The sequence below is a fragment of the Xenopus tropicalis genome, chromosome 1, assembly GCF_000004195.4.
Source record: "Xenopus tropicalis strain Nigerian chromosome 1, UCB_Xtro_10.0, whole genome shotgun sequence".
NCBI lineage: Eukaryota > Metazoa > Chordata > Amphibia > Anura > Pipidae > Xenopus > Xenopus tropicalis.
This window is the reverse complement of record NC_030677.2, coordinates 215,199,412-215,211,000: the sequence shown is the minus strand read 5'-3', so window position 1 is coordinate 215,211,000 and position 11,589 is coordinate 215,199,412. Positions and strand designations below refer to the sequence as shown.

Here is an 11,589-nt window from a genome sequence, read left to right as displayed (position 1 = left end):
ATAGCGGCCATATTGCTACTCGCTGGGTGCAGTTCTGAGTTCCAAGGTGGCGGCTCGGAAGTTTCCTTCAGTTCCCTCCCAAGAGACGCCTTCAAGGTGTGATTTGGGCGTAGAGCTGGGCTTTTGGCTCCTGTCTGTTGTGTCGGAATTTTACACCAGATAAAAATCAACTATTCCCCTCCTGCCATTCCCTAACTATCCCCCCATTCCCTAACTATCCCCCCCTATCCCCCCATTCCCTGACTATCCCCCTCCTATCCCCCCATTCCCTAACTATCCCCCCCCTACCCCCCAATTCCCTAACTATCCCCCCCCATCCCCCATTCCCTAACTATCCCCCCCTATCCCCCCCATCCCCTAACTATCCCCCCCTATCCCCCCATTCCCTAACTATCCCCCCATCCCCCCATTCCCTAACTATCCCCCCTATCCCGCCATTCCCTAACTACCCCCCCATTCCCTAACTATCCCCCCATTCCCTAACTATCCCCCTCCTATCCCCCCATTCCCTAACTATCCCCCCCTATCCCGCCATTCCCTAACTACCCCCCCATCCCCCCATTCCCTAACTATCCCCCCTATCCCCCCATTCCCTAACTATCCCCCTCCTATCCCCCCATTCCCTAACTATCCCCCCCATCCCCCCATTCCCTAACTATCCCCCCTATCCCGCCATTCCCTAACTACCCCCCCCATCCCCCCATTCCCTAACTATCCCCCCCTATCCCCCCATTCCCTAACTATCCCCCTCCTATCCCCCCATTCCCTAACTATCCCCCCCTATCCCGCCATTCCCTAACTACCCCCCCCATCCCCCATTCCCTAACTATCCCCCCCTATCCCCCCATTCCCTAACTATCCCCCTCCTATCCCCCATTCCCTAACTATCCCCCCTATCCCCCCATTCCCTAACTATCCCCCCTATCCCCCCATTCCCTAACTATCCCCCCTATCCCCCATTCCCTAACTATCCCCCATTCCCTCACTATCCCCCCATTCCCTCACTATCCCCCCATTCCCTAACTATCCCCCCATTCCCTAACTATCCCCCCATTCCCTAACTATCCCCTCCTATCCCCCCATTCCCTAACTATCCCCCCCATCCCCCATTCCCTAACTATCCCCCCCTATCCCCCCATTCCCTAACTATCCCCTCCTATCCCCCCATTCCCTAACTATCCCCCCTATCCCGCCATTCCCTAACTACCCCCCCCATTCCCTAACTATCCCCCCCTATCCCCCCATTCCCTAACTATCCCCCTCCTATCCCCCCATTCCCTAACTATCCCCCCCTATCCCCCCATTCCCTAACTATCCCCCCCTATCCCCCCATTCCCTAACTATCCCCCCATTCCCTCACTATCCCCCCCATTCCCTCACTATCCCCCCATTCCCTAACTATCCCCCCATTCCCTAACTATCCCCTCCTATCCCCGCATTCCCTAACTATCCCCCCCTATCCCCCCATTCCCTAACTATCCCCTCCTATCCCCCATTCCCTAACTATTCCCCCATTCCCTAACTATCCCCTCCTATCCCCCCATTCCCTAACTATCCCCCCCTATCCCCCATTCCCTAACTATCCCCTCCTATCCCCCCATTCCCTAACAATCCCCTCCTATCCCCCCATTCCCTAACTATCCCCCCATTCCCTAACTATCCCCTCCTATCCCCCCATTCCCTAACTATCCCCCCATTCCCTAACTATCCCCCCCTATCCCCCCATTCCCTAACTATCCCCCCATTCCCTAACTATCCCCTCCTATCCCCCCATTCCCTAACTATCCCCCCCTATCCCCCCATTCCCTAACTATCCCCTCCTATCCCCCCATTCCCTAACTATCCCCTCCTATCCCCCCATTCCCTAACTATCCCCCCATTCCCTAACTATCCCCCCCTATCCCCCCATTCCCTAACTATCCCCTCCTATCCCCCCATTCCCTAACTATCCCCTCCTATCCCCCCATTCCCTAACTATCCCCTCCTATCCCCCCATTCCCTAACTATCCCCCCTATCCCCCCATTCCCTAACTATCCCCTCCTATCCCCCCATTCCCTAACTATCCCCTCCTATCCCCCCATTCCCTAACTATCCCCCCCATCCCCCCATTCCCTAACTATCCCCCCCTATCCCGCCATTCCCTAACTATCCCCCCCTATCCCGCCATTCCCTAACTATCCCCTCCTATCCCGCCATTCCCTAACTATCCCCTCCTATCCCGCCATTCCCTAACTATCCCCACCATCCTGCCATTCCCTAACTATCCCCTCCTATCCCGCCATTCCTTAACTATCCCCTCCTATCCCGCCATTCCCTAACTATCCCCCCCATCCTGCCATTCCCTAACTATCCCCTCCTATCCCGTCATTCCTTAACTATTCCCTCCTATCCCGCCATTCCCTAACTATCCCCCCCATCCTGCCATTCCCTAACTATCCCCTCCTATCCCGCCATTCCCTAACTATCCCCCCCATCCTGCCATTCCCTAACTATCCCCTCCTATCCCGCCATTCCTTAACTATCCCCTCCTATCCCGTCATTCCTTAACTATTCCCTCCTATCCCGCCATTCCCTAACTATCCCCCCATCCTGCCATTCCCTAACTATCCCCTCCTATCCCGCCATTCCCTAACTATCCCCCCCATCCTGCCATTCCTTAACTATCCCCTCCTATCCCGCCATTCCTTAACTATCCCCTCCTATCCCGCCATTCCCTAACTATCCCCCCCATCCTGCCATTCCCTAACTATCCCCTCCTATCCCGCCATTCCTTAACTATTCTCTCCTATCCCGCCATTCCCTAACTATCCCCTCCTATCCCGCCATTCCCTGACTATCCCCTCATTCCCTAACTATCCCCTGCTAATTCACACACACACACACAATGCTGAGTGCTGGGGGCAGTGCAGGTACCACTATATGATTTTACTATGCGGCTGTTACACATTTCAGGGAGGGGTCGGGGGATTTTTACCAAGTGAGAGAATAAAAGATACAGAGATTATTATTGTTATTAGCACAAAGGACACATGGATATTTCTCATTGTGACCCCATGTAGTGTTTGTGGGTTCCGCTACATGAGAACATCAGGTAAATGGCCCCAGCCTGCTGTATGGGCAGCGCCCCGGCCCTCTGTATGGGCAGCGCCCCGGCCTTCTGTATGGGCAGCGCCCCGGCCTTCTGTATGGGCAGCGCCCCGGCCTTCTGTATGGGCAGCGCCCCGGCCTTCTGTATGGGCAGCGCCCCGGCCTTCTGTATGGGCAGCGCCCCGGCCCTCTGTATGGGCAGCGCCCCGGCCTTCTGTATGGGCAGCGCCCCGGCCTTCTGTATGGGCAGCGCCCCTGCCCTCTGTATGGGCAGCGCCCCGGCCTTCTGTATGGGCAGCGCCCCGGCCCTCTGTATGGGCAGCGCCACGGACTTCTGTATGGGCAGCGCCCCGGCCCTCTGTATGGGCAGCGCCCCGGCCCTCTGTATGGGCAGCGCCCCTGCCTTCTGTATGGGCAGCGCCCCTGCCTTCTGTATGGGCAGCGCCCCGGCCCTCTGTATGGGCAGCGCCCCTGCCTTCTGTATGGGCAATGCCCCGGCCCTCTGTATGGGCAGCGCCCCTGCCTTCTGTATGAGCAGCGCCCCTGCCTTCTGTATGAGCAGCGCCCCTGCCTTCTGTATGGGCAGCGCCCCTGCCCTCTGTATGGGCAGCGCCCCTGCCTTCTGTATGGGCAGCACCCCGGCCTTCTGTATGGGCAGCACCCCGGCCTTCTGTATGGGCAGCGCCCCTGCCCTCTGTATGGGCAGCGCCATGGCCTTCTGTATGGGCAGCGCCATGGCCTTCTGTGTGGGCAGCGCCACGGCCTTCTGTATGGGCAGCGCCACGGCCCTCTGTATGGGCAGCGCCCCTGCCTTCTGTATGGGCAGCGCCATGGCCTTCTGTATGGGCAGCGCCACGGCCTTCTGTATGGGCAGCGCCCTGGCCCTCTGTATGGGCAGCGCCCCTGCCTTCTGTATGGGCAGCGCCCCGGCCCTCTGTATGTACCATTGGTACAGTCCCTGTAGAGGAGACTGGTTATAGGGGGCAGCCCCCCCCCCAGTACCACTGGATACCTATAACCCTGTGCTGGGTGTATAATAAGCAGTGCACTTGGGTGCCTTTCAGAATCGGGTCAGTTTCAAACCAGAAGCTGGTAATATCTGCATGCTGATTGGCTGATCTGTGTTAGATTGCAGAGGGCTGTACAGAACCAGCACCACCCATTTCATAGAGCCATTTACACCGTATCTGAGCTGTGGGTTTCAGCATTCCCTTGTTTTGGCACAAACATTCCCCACGCTGCAGCTTTGTGTGTGGGAATTGACACCCCCTGCTGCACTCACTAAGGATTCGTACTGCCTGACCCCCATCCTCCCTGCGGCTGCTTTGTACGGAAGCCATGGCCACCCTGCACTGCTGATCAGCCCCACAGCATGTAGTAGGGGGAAGAGAAGGGCTCTGGGGCTAATGAGCAGCTGAGGGCAATAGGGAAACCTGTGCTGAATTAAGGGAGAATGTCTGAGAGCCCGGGGCCGGGGATGGGGGGGAAGTTTTACCCACTAGAAAAGAAGAGCCACAAATCCAGTCGGGCCGGAGGGTGACTTTCTAGGGGCCGATATTTGGTGCTGATTTACAGGTACTTCTACTCCTTCTTACTGTGCCGACCCACTCACTGGCGGCACCAACCTCTCACACTGGGTTTGTATCATACATGTGCCTAAAGGTACTCTGGGAAGGGGCCACACTGTGTATGGGAGTGCTGCTCTACATGCTGGGAAGGGGCCACACTGTGTATGTAAGTGCTGCTCTACACGCTGGGACCCCGGGAGCTGGGAAGGGGCCACACTGTGTATGTAAGTGCTGCTCTACACGCTGGGACCCCGGGAGCTGGGAAGGGGCCACACTGTGTATGTAAGTGCTGCTCTACACGCTGGGACCCCGGGAGCTGGGAAGGGGCCACACTGTGTATGGGAGTGCTGCTCTACATGCTGGGAAGGGGCCACACTGTGTATGGGAGTGCTGCTCTACATGCTGGGAAGGGGCCACACTGTGTATGTAAGTGCTGCTCTACACGCTGGGACCCCGGGAGCTGGGAAGGGGCCACACTGTGTATGTAAGTGCTGCTCTACACGCTGGGACCCCGGGAGCTGGGAAGGGGCCACACTGTGTATGTAAGTGCTGCTCTACACGCTGGGACCCCGGGAGCTGGGAAGGGGCCACACTGTGTATGTAAGTGCTGCTCTACACGCTGGGACCCCGGGAGCTGGGAAGGGGCCACACTGTGTATGTAAGTGCTGCTCTACACGCTGGGACCCCGGGAGCTGGGAAGGGGCCACACTGTGTATGTAAGTGCTGCTCTACACGCTGGGACCCCGGGAGCTGGGAAGGGGCCACACTGTGTATGTAAGTGCTGCTCTACACGCTGGGGCCCCGGGAGCTGGGAAGGGGCCACACTGTGTATGTAAGTGCTGCTCTACATGCTGGGGCCCGGGAGCTGGGAAGGGGCCACACTGTATGTAAGTGCTGCTCTACACGCTGGGAGCTGGGAAGGGGCCACACTGTGTATGTAAGTGCTGCTCTACACGCTGGGACCCCGGGAGCTGGGAAGGGGCCACACAGTGTATGTAAGTGCTGCTCTACACGCTGGGACCCCGGGAGCTGGGAAGGGGCCACACTGTATGTAAGTGCTGCTCTACACGCTGGGAGCTGGGAAGGGGCCACACTGTGTATGTAAGTGCTGCTCTACACGCTGGGACCCCGGGAGCTGGGAAGGGGCCACACTGTGTATGTAAGTGCTGCTCTACACGCTGGGACCCCGGGAGCTGGGAAGGGGCCACACAGTGTATGTAAGTGCTGCTCTACACGCTGGGACCCCGGGAGCTGGGAAGGGGCCACACTGTGTATGTAAGTGCTGCTCTACACGCTGGGACCCCGGGAGCTGGGAAGGGGCCACACTGTGTATGTGAGTGCTGCTCTACACGCTGGGACCCCGGGAGCTGGGAAGGGGCCACACTGTGTATGTGAGTGCTGCTCTACACGCTGGGACCCCGGGAGCTGGGAAGGGGCCACACTGTGTATGTAAGTGCTGCTCTACACGCTGGGAGCTGGGAAGGGGCCACACTGTGTATGTAAGTGCTGCTCTACACGCTGGGACCCCGGGAGCTGGGAAGGGGCCACACTGTGTATGTAAGTGCTGCTCTACACGCTGGGACCCCGGGAGCTGGGAAGGGGCCACACTGTGTATGTAAGTGCTGCTCTACACGCTGGGAGCTGGGAAGGGGCCACACTGTGTATGTGAGTGCTGCTCTACACGCTGGGGCCCCAGGAGCTGGGAAGGGGCCACACAGTGTATGTGAGTGCTGCTCTACACGCTGGGACCCCGGGAGCTGGGAAGGGGCCACACTGTGTATGTAAGTGCTGCTCTACATGCTGGGGCCCCGGGAGCTGGGAAGGGGCCACACTGTATGTAAGTGCTGCTCTACACGCTGGGACCCCGGGAGCTGGGAAGGGGCCACACTGTGTATGTGAGTGCTGCTCTACACGCTGGGACCCCGGGAGCTGGGAAGGGGCCACACTGTATGTAAGTGCTGCTCTACACGCTGGGACCCCGGGAGCTGGGAAGGGGCCACACTGTGTATGTAAGTGCTGCTCTACACGCTGGGACCCCGGGAGCTGGGAAGGGGCCACACTGTGTATGTGAGTGCTGCTCTACACGCTGGGACCCCGGGAGCTGGGAAGGGGCCACACTGTATGTAAGTGCTGCTCTACACCCTGGGACCCCGGGAGCTGGGAAGGGGCCACACTGTGTATGTAAGTGCTGCTCTACACGCTGGGACCCCGGGAGCTGGGAAGGGGCCACACTGTGTATGTAAGTGCTGCTCTACACGCTGGGACCCCGGGAGCTGGGAAGGGGCCACACTGTGTATGTAAGTGCTGCTCTACACGCTGGGACCCCGGGAGCTGGGAAGGGGCCACACTGTGTATGTAAGTGCTGCTCTACACGCTGGGACCCTGGGAGCTGGGAAGGGGCCACACTGTGTATGTAAGTGCTGCTCTACACGCTGGGACCCCCGGGAGCTGGGAAGGGGCCACACTGTGTATGTAAGTGCTGCTCTACACGCTGGGAAGGGGCCACACTGTGTATGTAAGTGCTGCTCTACACGCTGGGAAGGGGCCACACTGTGTATGTAAGTGCTGCTCTACACGCTGGGACCCCGGGAGCTGGGAAGGGGCCACACTCATTTCTCTCTTTCATTTCAGTGACAGGGATCCAACTGCCCTGCTGTATTTCCATTCCCTCTCGCTGGTTCCTTTGGCCCAGAGATTAGGGTTACTTGCCCTTCCCTCTTTCCGTGTCTGACACATAAAAGCCCCATTCTGTATGGCAAGTTTCCAGCAAACTGCCCCGGGAGCCACATAGCATAGAGCCCTGCCCTATGCTCTCCGCATGCTGTGAGTCACTGACAGATTTCCCCTGCTCTGATTGGTTGATTCCAGCACAAAACAGCAATGTGCAGTGAACTGGTAACAAATACAGTAATGATGAACTGCTCATGTTTTGGGCGAATAAAGAGTAAAAAGTACATTGCCTCCCAGAAATGTGATATATTTTATTAACCCCCAGGATGGATCAGGAGTTGACTGATGGATCTGTGGGACGGGCATGGACTCCGCAAGAAACCCAAGCAATGCTCGATCTGATCCGGGACTTGGGTTTGGGACCAGCATTGACCCGCAAAGGATATCAGAACTGGGATGTGTTTGAGAGACTCCAAGTGCTTCTGAGCCACTGCAGGGTGAGAGCCAGGTGAGGCTTTGGGGTAGTAACATGGATCCTGGGGGGTGGGGGGGGGGTGCTGTATAAAAGCCCATGTGATCTGAGCTGGACTCACACTATGAGTTATAGCCTTTGTGCTCAGAGTTGGGGGTGCAACAGTCTCTGAATAAGTATGTGAGCTTCTTAAAGGAGCTGAACAGGCCCGGACTGGCAATCTGTGGGTTCTGGCCAGGGTCGCACTGGGGGGTGCAGGGCCCACTGGGTCTCCCGTCCCAGGGGCCCTGCAGGTTCCCCACTGGCCTTGTCCCTTAATTCCCCTCCCATAGGGGCCCCCCTAACCCCCTGCAGGGTCGCTGCCCGACGTCTTCCCCCGACATCTATGTTTAATGCCTCGGGGGAGTGGTCGGCAGAGGTCGAGTCTGGGCCACCAGGGCCCACTGGGATTTGTCCCGGGGGGGCCCAGTCTGACCCTGGTTCTGGCAATACCAAAGGGGCTGCTGTAAGATGCCATAGACAGTCCCTGTTTATTGGGCTAGTGGGGGGGGGAAGGGGGCTTTTTGGGCCTCTGTGTTATTCTTTATTCAGTTGTGAACATTGGTACCTTCCAGGGCAGTAGCTGTGTTCTTGTCTGGGGGGGTCCATATCTTATTATGGGTATGACCAGGCCTTTTGCTTCTCTCCCTTCTCCAGCTCAGCAGAGATCAAGGCTCAGTGGCAAGCGCTGAAAATGAAGTTCTGGCGCCTCAAGCGCTTTGTTGGCCTGGCTCCCCTGGTCGCCATCACTGCCGACTTTCCCTTTTATCAGCAGATGGAGCAGCTCCTGGAACCACAGAAGAGAATGGAGATCTGCAGTCGGGAGGCGGATAGCACCAGTGAGTGTATCGGGAGATTAGTGGGGAGACCTTTTGGGTATCGGGGTAGCACTGGGTGCACTGCATCTGCTCCTGAGCCAATACACCCCCCAGCAGAACAGTGTCGGAGGAGCCCGTGCTTGCTGAGTCAGTAGAACAGCATTACTAATTGGAAGTGCCAGAGTATTTGTTACCCTAATGCTAATGAATACAATGGGCTCAGGGACTGGAACAGCAGCCTCCTTATTATCCAATTTTCTATCCAGCGGGGACAAAACTGCACCATGAGCAAGAGCCTCCCATACACAGTGATGGTTCTGCCTGGTAGGTACCAGCTGCACAGAGGCCTTTCTGATGTTGTTGAACTGCTTCCAGCAGATAATGCATTTCTTGGGGAGCCCACAGTGTGGGGTATGGTAGTCCCCCTACATTATCTGCCTTGAGTTAGCTGCCCCCACAAACAAACAGGCGGTCGATTAGAATGGGGGTTATGGGGGCTTCTATAAGGCTTGCAGTGGGGTGCAGGGTGTATTGGCTAATATTGGAGGGAATAGAAGTGCAGGGTTTGCCCCATGTCCAGTGACCCACAGCAATAAATATAAGGGTTAACTTTTGCACTATGGGGACCTTCTGTTTCTGGCCTAAAGTTGCCCCAGATACTCTGCATCCCAACCCCTGTAGTGCCTCCTGGCTGCAGATCCTATTAAGCCCACAAAGCCCTGTCTATGTAATTCTCATCCCATTCACAGTTCAGGAAAGTGGGAGACCAACGTCCTCGCTGTCTGACTCCCCGTCTGATGAGGACATGACAGACGACGCTTCCATTCCAGAAGTGCATCACGAGCAAGAGCCGGCCATTAACAATGGAGGAAACCTGCACCCAGAGAATGTACAAGAAGCTGCTCCCCAAGATGGTATGTGCCACAGTTGCCAGTTAGTACTGAGCAGGGCAAAGATCCTATGTGTGATTAGCGCCATATACAGGAGAAGTGACACTGGGGTGGGGGTCCTGTTAGAAAGTAGTGCCGGCAGTTTTGTGGGGCCCCGTTCATATGTGAGTCAATAGGAAGGAATATAGGAGGGGTGGAGTAGTGTAGGCAGATACCAGGCAGGGTACGTATGTGGGAAAGTGATGCAGGCAATTAATGGGCTCAGTACATACCTTGTATGTTGGACAGTTGACCCTACGGGGGATATTCGAGAGTAGGAAAGGCATTAGTAGGCCCAGGAGGAGGGAGGAGCTATTAGATACCAGTGAAGGCAGTAAGGAGGCCCAGTACGTATGTGGGACAGTTGGCGCCGGAGGGGAGGAGCTATTAGATACCAGTGAAGACAGTATGGAGGCCCAGTACATATGTGGGACAGTTGGTGCCGGAGGGGAGGAGCTATTAGATACCAGTGAAGGCAGTAAGGAGGCCCAGTATGTATGTGGGACAGTTGGCGCCGGAGGGGAGGAGCTATTAGATACCAGTGAAGGCAGTAAGGAGGCCCAGTATGTATGTGGGACAGTTGGCGCCGGAGGGGAGGAGCTATTAGATACCAGTGAAGACAGTATGGAGGCCCAGTACGTATGTGGGATAGGTGATAGTGGCACAAAAGTTGGTGTGTTCCATTTACATTAAGTAGAATGAATACCATTTAATCGGAGATAAGTACTGGACCTACATTTGCTGTGTGTCCCATAGGAGCCGCAATCAGGAACCCACACCTAGCACCCGAAGCCCTTGCAGACTTGGAGCCGGAGCCCATACGGCTGCTGCAGACTACAATGGGACAGTTAGTGGAAGGAATGGCCCAACTGGTTCAGACCCTAAATCGTGTCTGTGGGGTTCAGGAGCAGATCTCCATACAACTGGGATATTTCTGTTCCCTACTGCCAAAGTTTCCCATCCAAATGGGCAGCGGGCGCCCTCGTAACCAGGAAGGGGGCAAGTGTCCGGAAAAGAAACCTGTGGTTCATGGGCCACGAAACTCCAGGGGGCTGCGCAGGAGTCTGAGGATCAAGAAATTTGCTGCCCGATACTCTTCCTGAGTCCTCAGACTGGGGCTTGGGGGATCCGTGGGGCTGGGTGGGGGCAGTTTAGTTAGGGTATATATATATATAACAGTTGGTTTCCCTGTCGGTACAAAGCTGAGTGGGCAGGGGCACCCCCAAACAGCTGCAGAGACAATGGGGAACATTTTTTTTTCTTTTGTACGTGTGATGTTTTGTTTTGAGTGGCCCCAAATAGGGCGCATGGGTAGTGGCAGCACCAGGTTGGCTTGTCCTGCAACCAGTATTGGGGCGATGGCACACACAGCTACTTGTTGCGGCTACAAAATGGCTGAAAATGCCCCACCATAGCCAATATGGAGAATTGCCTCTGCTTAAACACACAGACGATTGTCAGTACTGTATATTTTGTAGCTGCAACAAGTAGCTCCATGTGCCATTGCCCTTAACCCTCTGTCTGCTGGTCAGTGCCGGAGGCGGCCTTAGCTCTGTATTATGTTACAATTGTATTGAAATGGCTCTCTGAGCACTTACTTCTCACTATGTTTTGTATAGAAAAAGCTTGATTTGGCTTCTGTTCAATAAAAGTGTATTCTCTATACACACTCGCTCCCTTCTCTGCCACTGATCTGTGTGTATGGGGGCAAGTGTGTGCCTACTGCCACGTGACAGCCACGGTGCTTGTGTGAGTGAGACCTGGGGCGAGAGTGGGGAGTGAGGCCTGGGGCGAGAGTGGGGAGTGAGGCCTGGTGTGTATGAGAGTGAGTGTGAGTGCCAGATCTCCAGTAAGTAGATACTGGATAGTTGTTAGTCTAACAGTGGGCATTTTACTTGGCTATAGCAAACAGACTGGCATTGTAGCACTGAAATGTAACCATGGCCATAACTGGGGTACAGCCAACAGATTGGCCTCCCTGTGGCACAGTCGGATACGGGCCGGC

At 56.2% G+C, this 11,589-nt stretch overlaps 1 protein-coding gene across 3 annotated transcripts; it reads left to right on the top strand.

Moving 5' to 3' along the window:
- The first annotated feature begins 21 nt into the window (after window positions 1-21).
- Window positions 22-11,249, top strand: LOC100145065. 3 transcript variants are annotated; one of them, XM_031895030.1, is made up of 5 exons: window positions 22-96; window positions 7,652-7,834; window positions 8,495-8,676; window positions 9,405-9,569; window positions 10,341-11,249. In XM_031895030.1, exons 2-5 carry the CDS (start codon window positions 7,653-7,655, stop codon window positions 10,685-10,687), a joined length of 876 nt encoding a protein of 291 aa, XP_031750890.1. In that variant the 5' UTR covers window positions 22-96; window position 7,652; the 3' UTR covers window positions 10,688-11,249. The 3 variants fall into 3 exon arrangements, with proteins under 3 accessions (XP_031750890.1, XP_031750888.1, XP_031750887.1); XM_031895028.1 differs by lacking the exon at window positions 22-96 and adding an exon at window positions 4,551-4,725; XM_031895027.1 differs by lacking the exon at window positions 22-96 and adding an exon at window positions 4,553-4,663.
- Window positions 11,250-11,589: the final 340 nt, after the last annotated feature.

Coding starts and splice junctions, on each gene's coding strand:
- LOC100145065 (XM_031895030.1), top strand. CDS start 7,653: ATGGATCAGGAGTTGACTGATGGATCTGTGGGACGGGCATGGACTCCG. Junction 7,835..8,494: donor CACTGCAGGGTGAGAGCCAG/GTGAGGCTTTGG, acceptor TCCCTTCTCCAG/CTCAGCAGAGATCAAGGCTC. Junction 8,677..9,404: donor TCGGGAGGCGGATAGCACCA/GTGAGTGTATCG, acceptor TCCCATTCACAG/TTCAGGAAAGTGGGAGACCA.